Source organism: Bos javanicus, chromosome 22 (assembly GCF_032452875.1).
Source record: "Bos javanicus breed banteng chromosome 22, ARS-OSU_banteng_1.0, whole genome shotgun sequence".
In the NCBI taxonomy this organism is placed as follows: Eukaryota; Metazoa; Chordata; class Mammalia; order Artiodactyla; family Bovidae; genus Bos; species Bos javanicus.
In genome coordinates, this window is record NC_083889.1 from 47,633,255 (window position 1) to 47,650,354 (window position 17,100).

At 40.8% G+C, this 17,100-nt stretch overlaps 1 protein-coding gene across 1 annotated transcript; it reads left to right on the top strand.

Moving 5' to 3' along the window:
- Positions 1-1,807: 1,807 nt before the first annotated feature.
- LOC133235314 (microtubule-associated proteins 1A/1B light chain 3B-like) lies at positions 1,808-2,323 on the top strand. The gene has a single exon (XM_061396677.1). The coding sequence runs from the start codon at positions 1,874-1,876 to the stop codon at positions 2,249-2,251; it is 378 nt and encodes a 125-aa protein (XP_061252661.1). The 5' UTR covers positions 1,808-1,873; the 3' UTR covers positions 2,252-2,323.
- The last annotated feature ends 14,777 nt before the right edge of the window (positions 2,324-17,100 follow it).

A 17,100-nucleotide genomic window follows, 5' to 3' on the forward strand; every position in this document is an offset into this window, starting at 1 on the left:
AAAGATAAAAGCTGTACGTAAATACTAAGCTCTGGTTAATGGTATACAGTACCCAAGTACTTTGAGGGAAGTACACAAATGTCTGTAATTTACTTTGAAACGTAAAATTAAGGTGAGTTGATGGATGGTTGAATGGGTTGGCTATATATATGTTAAAACAAGTATAGTAGTGTGTTAACAATAGAACGGGCTTCCCCACTGGCTCAGCAGTAATAATGAATCTGCCTCCAATGCAGGAGCCATAAGAGCTGTGGGTTTGATCCCTGGATTGGGAAAAACCCCTGGAGAAGGGCAAGGCAACCCATTCCAGTATTCTTGCCTGGAGAATCCCCTGGACAGAGGAGCCCGGAGGGCTACAGTGCATAGGGTCTCAAAGTGTCAGACATGAGTGAAGCAACTTAGCATCACGCAATAACAGAACACTTGGGAGAACTTCCCCGGTGGTCCAGTGGCTAAGACTCTGAGCTTCCAATGCAGGGGGCCAGGTCAGAGAACGAGATCCCACATGCCGCAACCAAGGGTTTACCTGCCCAACTAAAGATTCTGCATGCCGCAACTAAGGATCCCGCATGCTGTAACAAAGAACGAAGATGCCGCGTGCTTCAGCTAACACCTGGAGCATCTAAATAAAAAAGTAAGTACCCCCCCCAAAAAAAGAACAGAACACTCGGTAAAGTATTCTCCAGGTGCCCCACACTAATCACAGCCTCCAGCTCTCCCTCTAACCTTCCTGTGTAACCTTCCTGTGTTACTTTATGGTTTTACCAACCAAGGGCACAGTAGGGTAGTCGGCTCCCTCTGCTGACTTGGTATATCCCCGTTCTGTCCCCTTCATTTGCTCACAGTATATCTGCTGAAGTACCTAAGCTGTTTAATCTGTGCAGTTTGCTCCAGCCTGGACTTCTACCACACTACATGCGGTACAGGCCAGCATATTCCCCTATCCTGGGTTTTTCCCATGGATTGGCTACCAGATCCAGGGGGTTGATGAGACTCAGATTCCGTCTCTTTGACAAGATGAAGTGGTGATATATTCTTTCACCAGGGGGTACATAATATCTGGTTTTCATTTTCTTTTAATATTGGTAGTTGTCAGTGCTCACTCAATGCCTAGGTTAACTGATTCATTTGAGGTAGTTAGAATGGTGATATTCTATCACATTGTTTTTATTTATGAGCTAGAAGCATTTCACAAAGAAATACTTCCTCTCATTTACTTGGTTGCAATTCATAAAGGAGAAGCAATACAAACATTCGATTCTTTGTTTTTATTCACAGTTTTCATAATAAAGAATTGGTTACCTGGCATCCTCAGAAGGTGACCAGTTAGCTTTCTTTTTAGATACCACTGTGAAATCATGGATTTAAATATATTTCAATGTTATTCTCATTAAGGCTCAAACTGCTTACCTTTGACTTGTGGGAGCCTCTTCAGAATGGCCCCTGAGACTTGTCTGTCCCTCTAGTTGTCTCTGATGGCCTTCCTGCTCGTGCTACATCAAGACGCTCTAGTTCATCTTATACATTTCCTAGTCCAGACCTGGAATCAGCCATTTCTCCAAGTCCTAGTTTCTTTTAAGGGAACACAGTGTATCAGGGCCACGCTCTGGGGACTAGAGCTACTAGGGGATTGCACCCTTTATTCCGAACCAACAATCCTAGTTCTCAAGGACCGCAAAGCTGACAGAATCAGAATATCCCATCGTTTGCTCTAAGCTATGACAACTGTACAACAGTCTTAGAATAATAATAACACTGTCACAGATTTTGAATAGAGAAAACACTTTAAAAAATGTTTTTCTGTCGAAGCTGTCGCCGCCTCTGCCGCCGCCTGCAGCCTCCAACTCGCCGCCCCCACCCAGCCTGCAGCGCCATGCCGTCCGAGAAAACCTTCAAACAGCGCCGAACCTTCGAACAAAGAGTAGAAGATGTCCGACTTATCCGAGAGCAGCATCCTACCAAAATCCCGGTAATAATAGAACGATACAAAGGTGAGAAACAGCTTCCTGTCCTGGATAAAACAAAGTTTCTGGTGCTTGATCATGTCAACATGAGTGAGCTCATCAAGATAATAAGAAGGCGCTTACAGCTCAATGCTAATCAAGCCTTCTTCCTGTTAGTGAATGGACATAGCATGGTGAGTGTGTCCACTCCGATTTGTGAAGTGTATGAAAGCGAGAAGGATGAAGATGGATTCCTGTATATGGTATACGCCTCTCAGGAGACTTTTGGAATGAAATTATCTGTGTAAGACTAAAAGAAAAATGCGTGTTACAGAATTTTTTAAACCCTTACCAAGGAATAAAAAAGGGATATTACCAACTGAGGTTGATCAGTTCATCTAATCACCGATCATCAAAAGAGTAGTTTCCTGCCTAGGAGTTTTAGGAAGTTGTTTTTTTGTACTTCAAACAGAAAAACTGAGCTCCAGATGAGCACATTCAGCTTTGGGAAACTTTATTATTTCACCTAGGCTATCTTGTTTTTAAATTTAATGTTTAAAAATAAAATACTTTGCATTATAAGTTGCCAATAAAATAGACCTTCAAGTTAATGTTTTTTTTTCCCCAAAAGAAACTTGCAGTTTTGAGCATTCAGAGAGACATTGTCTTCTCTAGGTTCACAGAAGCTGCCAACTTTTTATAGAAGGGTTTGCAGTCAACTGGAGGAATCTCCTTGAGAGGATCTTTAAGTATATGTTGTCAGGTATAGCCACGCACCCCCAATGCATTTGCCATAATAGTTGGCAAAAAGCACGGTGAATGGGGGTGTACAGGAAATAAGGAAACCGTGCTGCTGTCCAGGGTCCCCACTTGCTAATAAGTGTGTTTCAAGTTAGCACTCTCGTTCCAGAGTTCTCATTTGGTTTGTTCTCTAGACAGTAACACAGAAAAACACCACTGCTCAATAGGAACCTTGAATAATTTATAATTTTGGTCAAGTTTCTCAGAAGGCCTAGAGAAAGACATTTTTTGTTTTGAATATTCTCTTAAGAGCTCAGAATGGTGCCTGCTTTGGTAAATAAACAAGCAGTTACATGGGTTTCATTCTTTGGGACAAAGGTAGAAAGCTGCAGGATACTGAAACTAAAAGCATTGAGATTCAGATACTTCTGCCTTTTGGCTTGTAGCTGTAGATGATCCATGTTTTATGTTGTGTGTGACTAAAATATGTTATTAAAACATTTTTAAGAGTATTTCAGTTATCACTGTTAGGTCAGGCAGTCATCAAAGTACTCCCACTCCATGTGCATGTCAATTTTGAAAATAGCAAAAGGAAACGTTCTTCACAGATACTGATGTCAGACGTTAAACATTTTTGAAGTCCAACTAAAGTAAATAACGAGTGCTTCCTACTACCTGCATGGGGTTCACTATGTACCATTTTTTGTGAGAGCTGCCACAGAAGGATCAGACCCACTTGAGACTGTACACGCAGCAGGCCACCGTTCACTCTTGTGTATCTAGATGTGTGTGGAAAACCTGTATCTGTTAGTGGCAGTTATTTACTGTAATTGAGGAAGAAAAAGCAATATTACTGCATACGGGCGCTCAGCCCCAATCTGCTCTTCCTGCTGCGTGCATCTGTCCACATGTAACTTTTAATATGTATATTTTTACATTATGTACATTCTTAATTAGCCTGTCTTGTTTAGATTGTATACATCATTATATCTGACATTCTTGTAACTACTGTGTGATCAATAAGATTCCTATAAGAAAAAAAAAAAATGTTTTTCTTAGGTTAGCCTTATTCTCTCTTTTTCAATGGTTGCACTAGATCTATGCTGACAGATTATATAACCTTTAGATATTATAATCTTTCTCTTTAACCTTCATTAAGTCTCAGTTCTATAAGCAAACATGGATTTCATGCTCACCACCAGTTCTTCTGTATCTCTCTATGTCATGGACTTGATCTCTAGTGGATACTTTAATAAGGAAGGGCCCTTGAGAACAATATTCCCTGAGTTCTTGCAAGTTGATCACAGCTAGTATCAGTCTTACTGGAGATAAAACTTTTCGCTTAGATTTTGTTTCCTCGAGTATCTTATTCCATCTTCTGGCATAAATGTTTGCTGTCACAAAGTCGGGTAATACAGTGGGGAGGTGGTGGTTTAGTCACTAAGTTGTGTCCGACTTTTGTGACCCCATGGACTGTAGGCCGCCAGGTTCCTCTGTCCATGGGATTTCCCAGGCAAGAATATTGGATTGGGTTGCCATTTCCTTCTCGGGGAAATGGCAAATTCTCGGGAAAGGGGACCTTCCCGACCCAGGGATCAAACCCACATCTCCTGCATTGCAGATTCTTTATCTGCCTGCAGTGCAATGGGGAGAGGGGAGGGGCAATAGGTTGGGGATCAGTAGGTACAAACTATTGTGTTAAAATAGGGTAAAAGATGCATTGAACAACACAGGGAATACAGCCAATATTTTATAACAACCATAAATGGAAAGTACAAATTGCATAAAATAATTTTTTTAATTTAAGTCTGGTAATAATCTAATTTCCTTTCTTTCATAAGGCACATGCTATTTGTGCCTTAAAAGAAATTAAAAACTTTTCTCTAAAGCCCAGCAACTGTTCTAGAATGTGTCCTGGTATTTGCAGTTCTGGGTCAGTATAGCTCTTTCGATCTGTAATTCAAAACATTCCAGGAAATAGTTCAGAAAAGTTTTCTTGACCTCCAGTTTTAATGCTTGTTCTTTCCCTTTCTTTGCTCTTCTTCCCCTTCCATTAACCAGATTTCTGACCTTACTCCTACATCTCACTTCACTCAAGTTCTTTTAATTTCTCTAATTTCTTTTTTATTGTTAAATTATATTTCTTTTTACCTTCTATTATCTGTTTGTTCTATTGTTCCTTCTAGTTCAGTCTTCTTTTCTAAAATGACTTTTTTCCTTTTATTTTTAGTTCTTTCTTGAATTCTGTCACCTCATTTGTAGGTTTTGCTGCTCTGATTAATAAGGTTCTGCTTTATGGCTTTTATAATTTTCTTAATGTCTTTCAGTTCTTCTGAACTAGTATGTGACTATATTTAATGATCTTTCCAGCATGCGCCTCTGACAAGCTTTCACTATCTGTACTGTCTTCGTTTTTGCACAAAAATACTGAGGACCAGAGAGTGGTCACTCACACAAGTTCACTTTTTGAAGCATGAAAAAAAAACTTAATTTTAAAAATAAATTTGCATCCTAAGGCTTTCTTTGGACAAGAGTAAGGAAAAGTGGTTCACAACGCCAGTCAACAACACACTGAGAACTCCCAGAGACAAGCCAGCCTTGCTCCTGAGAAGGGGGTTTCTTTCTGGTAACTGTTTTTCCCTTCCAGACTTCAAAAGCAAATGAACTGTCAATTTAGGCAGAAGAAAGTGCACCCACATAACACGCTTTCAAAAAGGCCTGCTGAACCTTTCCTCAAATCTTCTGCAGTGTCAGTGCAGCTTCTGCCTTTGAGGTCCTCCCTAGAAAAGAATCGTTTCTGTTCCTTTGTGTGAGTCAAAGAGAGAGACCGATGACATCTTGAATTAATATGAAAGAGAGTTTCAAACGCAGACACCATTCAGCAGCAACACTGAGCATAAAACTGTCTTCACTGAAACATTTGATCAATTGCTTGACGTCAAGCAATATTATTTAATGAGATGTTGGTCTCTCTTCACATAAAGACAGATTAGTATATTATACAGAGGACTGAATTTAACAATTTCCTAACAATAAAATAAAATTTTGCCCTCAAAGTGTTTTAACGACTTAAACTTTTAAAATGCAAATTGTCTGTAGTTACTTTTTATTTTCTTTGAATTGATAAAAATTTATTTACTATTAAGATAAATAAATACCTATGACTCAAAGACAAAGAAAACAAACTTACAATTACCAGAGGGGATAGAGAAGGGCGGAGGTAGAAGACAAATTAGGAGGTTGGGATTAATGTATATACACTGCTATGCGTAAAATAGACAAATAACAAGAGCCCCTATTGTATAGCACAGGGAACTATATTCGTGTCTTGTGATAACCGACAATGGAAAAGAATCTAAAAAGGAATACATATGTGTGTATATATCCCCTGGTGATTCAGTGGTAAAGAACCCACCTGCCAATGCAGGAGACACAGTGTCAATCCCTGAGTGGGGAGGATCCCCTCAAGGAGGAAATGGCAACCCATTCCAGTATTCTTGCCTGGAAAATTCCATGGACAGAGGAGCCTGGCCATGGGGTCACAGAAGAGTCGGACACAACTTAGCAACTGAACAACACAACATATATATATGTATAACCAAATCACTTTGTTGTACACCTGAGGCTAACACATCATAAATTATACTTCTATTAAAAATGGATAAAATACCAAGAAATTCTGAAAAAAGGATAAATACCTATGAAAAACAGTTATCTTGCATAGCAGTATAGAAGATACCCAAACATCCCTTTGATTAAAAGACAAATTATCTGAGTATTTGCATATTAAAAAAAGAGGTTCTAAAACTTAATTGTGGCTGGAAATCTTACATCAGGTTTTGTCACCCAAATAAGTGTCTCTGAAATCCAGAAAAAGATCCTTATAGACTTTTCCCAGCAGTAATCTCCTGCCCATCACCAAACTCACTCCCAAGGCTTAGTCACACTGATTCCCAGTGAGAAACAAAGACAATGGCCCTGTCCTCAGGCTACTGGGCACTAAGCAATCCATAAAAGAATCACCAATAATGTTAAGATACGAGCTGGGAAGGGAAAAGAAAGTCAAAATGAAGAAAAGGGGAAGATGTAAGTGGAGCCATGGAGTAGGGCAAAAGGCAAGAAAGAAATGTTTGAGGGCCATCAACCTCCAGCTCCTCCAGCTCCTAACAGAGTCACCTATCACCATGGTTACCAGCCTCATCATATGACGTCACCATTTGCTTTGTACTTTCTGTGTACTGAGCACTCTATTTGGTGCCTTACATGCCTCCTCTCACTTTATTCTTACAACAACCTCATAAGGTAGCTGTTCCCACTTAAAACCATAATTGGTTTGTAAATGAGTGTTCATGGCAGGATTATTCATACTAGCCAGAAAGTGAAAACAGCCCAAATGTCCATCAACTGATGAACAGATAAACAGAATTTGGCATATTATTCAGCAATAAAAAGAAATAAAGTATTAATACACGCTACAGCTTGGATGAACCTTGAAAACGTTATGCTAAGTGACAGAAGCCAGTCACAAAAGACCGCATAGTGTGTGATCCCATTTCTGTGACCATTCCAGAATAGGCAAATCTATAGAAACAGAAAGTAGATTAGTGGTTGCCTAGGGCTGGCTGTGGGGGCAGAGGAAGAATTGAGAGTGACTGCTAATGGGAATAGGGTTTCTTTTGGGGGGATGAAAGTGTTCTGACATTGATCATAGTGACGCCTGCACAATTTGCCCGTATATTAAAACCACTGAATTGTACACTGTAAATGAGTGAATTGCACAGTATGTGGATCATACCTTAACAAAGCTGTTATTTAAAAATTATAGATTATAAAAAACCACAGATTGAATTGGTATACAGTCACTCCTTGAGGAAGGAAACCCAAAACGGTTTGTTCAAGCATAACAATTGGCCTATTTCTGAGATATTTAAGAGGCCCTATGAATATGGTAGAAAAGAACTCCCCACCTGGGCTGGGAGCCAGGGATCTGAGGTCTAGTGTTCTCCACTAACCTGCTGGTGACTTTGAATAAGCAAAATCTTAAAATATGGGGAGGCACAAAAGCTGCTGTTATTAAAGAAAATACCATGTGTGTCCTGCTTTGTACGTGGCTTCAGTTTGTAAATTCAGCCGCCACCTAGTCATCAAGTACTGGAGACCCTGCCTCCTAACCTCCTATCCCATCGACTCCATTTTCTCCATTTCCACCACCCGCTGCCTTGACTTAGGCCTTCTCTTTTCTGGGTTACTGTAATCACTCCTGACAGGGTCTATCTGCCTCTGTCAATGGCCTTTCCATTTCCAAAAAAACTGGACACCAAGATGATCTCTTTAAAATTAAGATCTTAATCATTAGGGAAATGCAAAGCAAAACTATGTGGAGTTACCACTGCACACCCATCAGGATGACCACTATCCAAAAAGAGGAAACACCAAGTGTTGGCAAAGATGTGGACAAACCAGAACCCCTGTGTACCACTGATGGGAATGCAAAATGCTACAGCTGTTGTGGAAAACGGCATGATGATTCCTCAGAAAATTACACGAAGTATTACCACATAATCCAGCCATTCCATTTCTCAGTATATACCAAAAAGAATTATGAGAGTCTAAAACAGATATTTGTACACCCAATTTCATAGCAGCATTATTCACAAAAGCTAAAATGTAGAAGCAACCCAAAGGTCCATCAGCAGATAAATGGATAAGCAAAACACACTTACACAAAATGCTGAATACATACAAAGAATCCAGCCTTAAAAAGGGAGGAAATTCTGACATGTGCTACAACATAGATGAAGTTGAGGACATTATGCTAAGGGAAATCCGCCAGCCGCAAAAACACAAACACGATTTGATTCCACTTGTGTGAGGTTAAAGTAGTCAAAATCATATGGACAGAAAGCAGGACGATGCTTGCCATAGACTGGGAGGAGGGGAGAATGGGCAGTTACTATTTAGTGGGTAGAGTTTCAGTTTTGCAAGATGAAAACAGTTCTGCTGATGGATGGTGGTGGTGGTTGTACAGCAGTGTTAATGTGATTACTATCACTGAACTGTACACTTCAAAGTGGCTGAGATGGTAAATTTCATGTTGTTTATTTTACCTCAGTGAAAAGACTGGGATTGTTAAGTAGCAAAAAAGCAAAATAAATTTAAGTGCACTGGTCTTTATACCACTACCACTACCCTGCCTGAATCCCATCCATGCTCCTGTTAAATAAGATGAAAGTCAAGCTCTTGACTGCCCATCCTTTAGTGACCTGACTCCCAGCCTCACCTTTGACAAACCACCATCCAACAGAGACGACATTCCCATAGCTCCAGAGCTACAATGACGAGAGGACGGGGGTCCCTTACACGCATCACAATTTCTCACCCGTCCATGCCTTTGCACACCGGGATTGCCCTTCGTCCTCCCTTCCTGTTGTAAATCTCTACACCAAGGCCCATTCACCTGGTTGCCTCTGAGATGGTGGGGTACTGGCTGGAAAGGACCACAGAGGAACTCTCTGTGGTGCTGAAAATTATTAATATCTTGATTGGGGTGGTATTTCCATGGATGGAGGCATTTGTCAAAATTCACTGAACTATATTACAATGTATGCAGTTTATTTAACTGGTTTATAATGGGAAACAATAAGGAAAGAGTCAATTCAAAGCAACATTTCCCATAAGAAGTTTGCCCTGAGCCCCATGCACTGATTCAGACACGCCTGCTTTGTGCCCCCTTAACACTCCACAAACACTTCTATTGCAGGCCTTACTCGATCCCACTGTATGTCTATGAGTGTTCAATTGTTGACCCTGCCAGACCAAAAGCTTTAGCAGGCAGACCATGTCTTAACAGCTTGATTTCCCTAGTGCCCACTGTACCTTGTGACATCTCCCGCATCACCAAAAGCAGTCAGCACACAATCATCTATTGGATGGATCCGAATGAAACATGATGAGGAGCAGAAGATGGTGGAAGTGGCAAGAGGGAGACCGGAAAAGATCCCTGAGGTCATAGTCAAAAAGATATCACATCACAGTAAGATGTAACCACCGATTACAATTAGAATCCACATATAAACCACCCCCACCAGTAGCAACTATCCTCTTTTTTTTTAATTTATTTATTTTTTAATCGAAGGATAATTGCTTTACAGAATTTTGTTGTTTTCTGTCAAACTTCAACATGAATCAGCCATAAGTATATATATGTCCCCTCCCTCCTGAACCTCCCTCCCATCTGCCTCCCCACCCCACCCCTCTAGTTTGATACAGAGCCCCTGTTTGAGTTCCCTAAGGCATACAGCAAATTCCTGTTGGCTATCTATTTTACACATGGTAATGTAAGTTTCCATGTTACTCTCTCCATACATCTCACCCTCTCCTCCCCTCTCCCTGTGTCCATAAGTCTGTTTCTCCATTCATCATCCCTTTCTTTATCGTTCCTTTTAAACAGTTTACACCAAAATTAGTGAATTTGGGGATCACAAGGGACATTTTCCCAATGTGATGTGAAACTTGTCTGTTTATTCCCCCTCCAATCTCTATCAAAATTCCTGTAGAAAGACATTTAGAAGCCATTCCTGGTGGCTCAGATGGTAAAGAATCCGCCTGCAATGCAGGAGACCCAGGGTCAATCCTTGGGTCAGGAAGATCCCCTGGAGAAAGGAATGGCTGCCCACTCCAGTATTCTTGCCTGGAGAATCCCATGGACAGAGGAGCCTGGCAGGCTACAATCCATGGGTCACAAAAAATCAGACAGGACTGAGTGACTAACACTTTTGCTTTCACTTCACTGACAGTGAATTTACACTCTGCTTGTGGATCAACAGGAATGGTGGAAATCAGTTTTCCGGGAAAGGCTCCTTGTGAAGGGAATTCAACTCTAATCTCCTCACAACACCTGTGTAAGTGAGTTTTATCATCCTTATAATTAACTTAATTTAGATAAATATTAGTCTCCAGAAATTTTACATCACAAGCCTGGCTACAGCTGACTGCTCCAGGAGGCCCCTATGTGCTGCAGGAATCAATGAAACGTTAACCAGCACTGACAGCTCAGCAGGTGCCGCGGAGCGGAGGAGAGTCCGGAAGAGGGCTGTGCTCCGCCAGGCATCTCTGCCCCCCTCATCAAGGGGAACTTCCGGCCACTCGTCCACCTCCACTCACGGACCCAGAGGCACAGCCTCAGCCTGAGCAGCCGCTGACATTCCTCCTCATCCCACGTCCTTCCCCACTCCCCTGCCCACTCAGCCCCTCCGCCCACGGAAACCTCCATCAGGAAAGAACTAGGACTCATTTGCTCAATGGAAAATTCACTGATACAGTGCCGTGTTCTCTCATGAGCAATTCCAAATCCCAAAACTCTAAAAACAAACAAACAAAAAAAAACCCTCCTGAAATTTGATGCAAACTCATATAGCAGCACGCCCTGGCCTGAACTGACATGAGACCATTTGTAGTCTTTATCCCATCTGGTCTAAACATTCATCTTTCATTATAGACAGTTGCTCCAGGTCATGTTGGCAGTACTGCAGTATATAAGGCATAGGCAACGTATCATCTTTCTAAAACCCCAAAATGTCTGGATGCTAAAATACATCTGGCACCAAATACTTCAGATATGGGATTGTGGGCCCGAACCCATAAAGAGACCAACCAGATCTGTTTGTAGTGGGTACCCATAAGGACACGTTTGGGCCCAGGTGGAAAAGAAAGCACCATGGTAGGTGGTTTTTGGACATCTGATGCTGGTGACAGAGCAGAAGTGGGGCAGGCAGGTCTGGCAGCTCCATCCCTGACTGCAAGCATCAGCACATCCATGGCCTTTACACGCCAGCAGCCCCAAGTCACAGGAGCTCCACAATGCCATGCCCTTGCTCTTGAAAACAATGGTTAGGAGATGATGAAGACCCACTGACTGCCCCAGTGACAGCGCCCCGAGGCCAAGCTCAGAGAGAACCTACGAAGTTTGAAAACAAACTTTCAGAACTACCATGCCTGGGTCTCATCTCCATGGCCGCAGGTCAGCTCAGCGGATGCCGGTCCCCATTCCATCATGCCAGTTTGTTGCTATCGTAAATACGCACATGGAGGTTGAACTGAATTGCTTTCTTGTTATTGCAGTTGACAAACACGCAGCACAGTGCACACATCATAAGCATACCATGGCACGAATTTTCACAAGCTGAACACGCAAAGTGAAGCAGTGTCCATATCAAAATATACAGTGTGCCCACACCCCAGCACTGCCGAACTTCCTCCATGTCTCCTTCCAAGTCACAACCACACCGCTCCCCACCGAGGGCAAGTGCAGCTCTAACATCTCAGAGTCTACGTTTCTAGTTTGATTTTTTAGATTAAATTCATCAAGTGTTTCCCACTATGTAGACCCAATTTTGGAGTTGATCAGGTCTCTTCCCACCTTCTGAAGGTAGTACTATAAAATTAGCTGAACAGGAGTTGAAGAAAAGCAACCACAGTAAATTCTGATACAATGCAAGAGGCATATGCCCTACTCCCAGCCTGGTGTTGCCTCAAGATCAAATTCTGACAAAGACCATCATTAAAAAAAAAAAAAATCTACAAACAATAAATTGCTGGAAAGGGTGTGGAGAAAAGGGAACCCTCCTACACTGTTGGTGGGAATGTAATTTGATACAGTCACTATACAGAACAGTATGGAGTTTCCTTAAAAACCCAAAAATAGAATGGCCATATGACCCATAATCCCACTCTTGGGCATATACCCAGAGAAGACTTTAATTCAAAAAGATACATGCACCCCAATATTCATTGCAGCACTGTTTACAACAGCCAGGACATGGAAGCAGCCTAAATGTCCATCACCAGAGGAATGGCTAAAGATGCGGCACATATATACATTGGATTATTACTCAGCCATAAAAAGGAATAAAACTGTGCCATTTGCAGAAACATGGATGGACCTGGAGACTGGCACACGGAGTGAGGTAAGTCAGAAAGAGGAAAACTAGTATCATGTAATATCACTTATACGTGAAATCTTGAAAAATGATGCAGATGAACTTATTTGCAAAGCAGACACAGATGCAGAGAACAAACATATGGACACCAAAGGGGACAAAGGATGGGATAAATTGGAAGACTGGGATTACTATGTATAAACTTTAGACAACCAATAAGAACCTACCATAGAGCACAGGCAACTCTACTCAATGTTATGTGGTGACCAAAATGGAAGGAAATCCAGAAAAGGGGATATGTGTATGCATATAGCCGATTCACTTTGCTGTGCAGCAAAAACTAACACAGCATTATAAAGCAACTATATGCCAGTGAAAACTAATAAAAGACAAAATCAAAGTCTGACAGATATAAAAAGAGGCAAAGCTTGCTTGCAATAAACAGCACAGAAAACTAATTTAAATAAGATGATTCAAATATACGCATGACTTCAAGTTTGTAAAATGCCACTTCTTTAAATTGAGATAAAATTCACTTAACGTAAAATTCACCGTTAGCCACTTTTAAAGGCATAATATAGTGGTATGTTCCCAGAATTGTACAATCATCATCACTGTCTAACTGCACAACAGTCCATCACACCGAGAAGAAGCCCCATTTCTGTTAGCAGTCACTCCCAGTTTCCCCATTCCCCCCACCTCTTGGCAACCACCACCTACTTGTGGTCTCTATGGATAGGCCTACTCTAGACACTTCATGTATATGGAATTGCACAATATGTGGCCTTTTCTGTCTGGCACCTCTCACTTAGCATCATGTTTTCAGGATTCATCCATGGTGTAGCGTGTGTTAGTATCCTGTTCCTTTTTACGGCTGAATAATATTGCGTTGTACAGATACACACCACATTTTTTTTAATCCAGTGATCATTTGGTGAACATTTGGGGTGGTTTCCTCCTTTTGGCTATCGATGCTGCTATGAGCATTCATGCACAAGTTCTTATGCACTTATTTTCAAAAGGAAACATATGCTTTCAACCCTCTCGGGTGTATACCTGGGAATGAAATTGCTGAGTCATAGGATAACTCTAACATTTTTAAGAAATGCCAGTCTGTCTTACCAAATGGCTATTGCATTCTACATCCCAGCAATGTTTGAAGGCTCCAATTTCTCCACATCCTCACCAACACTTGTTATTTTCCATTGTTATTATTTTAATTATTATTATAGCCACTGTAGTAGGTATAAAGTAGTATCTCATTGTGGCTTTGACTTCCTTCCCTAATGACTAATGATGCTGAGCATCTTTTCATGTTCCTACTTGCCGTTTGTGTATGTACTTTGGAGAAATGTCTGTTCAGATCTTTTGCTTATTTTTATTAATTTTTCTTCCAGCTTTGTTGCAATGTAACTGACATTCAGCCCTGTATACAGCATAGTGATTTCACTTACATGCATCATGAAACGATTATCGCAATAAGTTATTTAACATTTATCATCTCATACAGATACAACCTTAAAGAAATAGAAAAACAAACATTTTGTAATGAGATCTCTTAGGAATTACTCTCTTAATGATTTTCATATATGACATACAGCAGTGTCAATTATATTTATCATGTTGTACATTACATTCTTACTGCTTATTTTTCTTATGGCTAGAAGTTTGTACCTTTTGACTGCCTTCATCCAGCTCCCTCCCCTTCACCTTCTACCTATGGTGACTACCAATCTGACCTCTTTTTCTATGAGTGTTTGTTTGTTTGAGTGTTTGAGTGTTGTTTCTATGAGTGCTGTTTGTTTCTGAATTATAATTGACCCACAACATTGCGAGTTCCTGTTACACAACATAACGGTTTGGTATTTCTATACAGTTCAAAGTGATCACCATGTTGTCTAGTTATAGTATGTCACTGTATGGATACCATTTTGACTGTATTCCCACTGGACATTTCATACAGGTGACTCATGTATTTGAAACTGGAACTTTATACCCCTTAATCTCCATCACCTATTTTCCCTTTGCTTATTTTTAAATTGGATTGTTTGTCTTTATATTGTTCAGTTATAAATATTGCTTATGTACTAGACCCTTATCAGAGACAAGATTTGCAAACATGTCCTCCCATTCTGCAGCTGCCTTCTCACCTTCATGACCGTGTTCTTTGATGAACAAAAGTTGTTAATTTGGCAAAAGTTCAATTTGTCTCTGTGTTATTTTGTTGTTTATGCGTTTGGTGTCATATTTAGGAAACCAATTCCTACTCCACAGTCATGAAGACTCATACCTATATTTTCTGCTAAGAGTTTTATATCTTTGTAAAATATCATTTTATTAAATCCTGTTTTGCTTTATGTAAGACAACTATCATATCAAAGCTCTCTTATTATGAGTTACAAAAACATAAAGAAAACATGCAAAATGTACTTTAGTTTTATCTTCCACAGCAGAAGAGTTTAAAACATAGTCACTGGGGTCCAATCCTGGATGCAACATGTTCAAGAAGCGCCTTTGAAAAACCCATGTGTCTTGATTTAGAATGACTCTTTTAAGTTATATATGTGGCCTATATATTTTTCTACAATTATCTATATGTTCAAATCTATGTAAATATAATACACAGTTTTACTACTAGAACAGTTACAGGAGACAGGGATCAAGACCATCCCCAAGAAAAAGAAATGCAAAAAAGCAAAATGGCTGTCTGAGGAGGCCTTACAAATAGCTGTGAAAAGAAGGGAAGCAAAAAGCAAAGGAGGAAAGGAAAGATATATGCATCTGAATGCAGAGTTCCAAAGAACAGCAAGAAGAGATAAGAAAGCCTTCCTCAGGGATCAGTGCAAAGAAACAAAAGGAAAACAACAGAATGGGAAAGACTAGAGATCTCTTCAAGAAAATCAGAGATACCAAGGGAACATTTCATGCAAAGATGGGCTCGATAAAGGACAGAAATGGTATGGACCTAACAGAAGCAGTAGATATTAAGAAGAGGTGGCAGGAATACACAGAAGAACTGTACAAAAAAGATCTTCACAACCCAGATAATCATGATGGTGTGACCACTCACCTAGAGCCAGACATCTTGGAATGTGAAGTCAAGCGGGCCTTAGGAAGCATCACTATGAACAAAGCTAGTGGAGGTGAGGGAATTCCAGTTGAGCTATTTCAAATCCTGAAAGATGATGCTGTGAAAGTGCTGCACTCAATATGCCAGCAAATTTGGAAAACTCACAGTGGCCACAGGACTGGAAAAGGTCAGTTTTCATTCCAATTCCAAAGAAAGGCAATGCCAAAGAATGCTCAAACTACCGCACAATTGCACTCATCTCACATGCTAGTAAAGTGATGTTTAACATTCTCCAAGCCAGGCTTCAGCAATACATGAACCGTGAACTTCCAGATGTTCAGCTGGTTTTAGAAAAGGCAGAGGAACCAGAGATCAAATTGCCAACATCCGCTGGATCATCAAAAAACCAAGAGAGTTCCAGAAAAACATCTATTTCTGCTTTATTGACTACGCCAAAGCCTTTGACTGCGTGGATCACAACAAACTGTGGAAAATTCTTCAAGAGATGGGAATACGAGATCACCTGACCTGCCTCTTGAGAAACCTGTATGCAGGTCAGGAAGCAACAGTTAGAACTGGCCATGGAACAACAGACTGGTTCCAAACAGGAAAAGGAGTACATCAAGGCTGTATATTGTCACCCTGCTTATTTAACTTCTATGCAGAGTACATCATGAGAAACGCTGGGCTGGAGGAAGCACAAGCTGGAATCAAGATTGCCGGGAGAAATATCAATAACCTCAGATATGCAGATGACACCATCCTTATGGCAGAAAGTGAAGAAAAACTAAAGAGCCTCTTGATGAAAGTGAAAGAGAGTGAAAAAGTTGGCTTAAAGCTCAACATTCATAAAACGAAGATCATGGCATCTGGTCCCATCACTTCATGGGAAATAGATAGGGAAACAGTGGAAACAGTGGCTGACTTTATTTTTCTGGATTCCAAAATCACTGCAGATGGTGATTGCAGCCATGAAATTAAAAGATGCTTACTCCTTGGAAGGAAAGTTATGACCAACCTAGACAGCATATTAAACAGCAGAGACATTACTTTGTCAACAAAGGTCTGTCTCGTCAAGGCTATGGTTTTCCCAGTGGTCTTGTATGGATGTGAGAGTTGGACTGTGAAGAAAGCTGAGCACCGAAGAATCGATGCTTTTGAACTATGGTGTTGGAGAAGACTCTTGAGAGTCCCTTGGACTGCAAGGAGATCCAACCAATCCATCCTAAAGGAGACCAGTCCTGGGTGTTCATTGGAAGGATTGATGTTGAAGCTGAATCTCCAGTACTTTGGCCACCTGATGTGAAGAGCTGACTCATTTGAAAAGACCCTGATGCTGGAAAAGATCGAGGGCAGGAGGAGAAGGGGACGACAGAGGATGAGATGGTTGGATGGCATCACTGACTCA

What these genes read in the sequence shown, in the direction of transcription:
- LOC133235314 (XM_061396677.1), top strand. Translation starts at nt 1,874, where the DNA reads ATGCCGTCCGAGAAAACCTTCAAACAGCGCCGAACCTTCGAACAAAGA.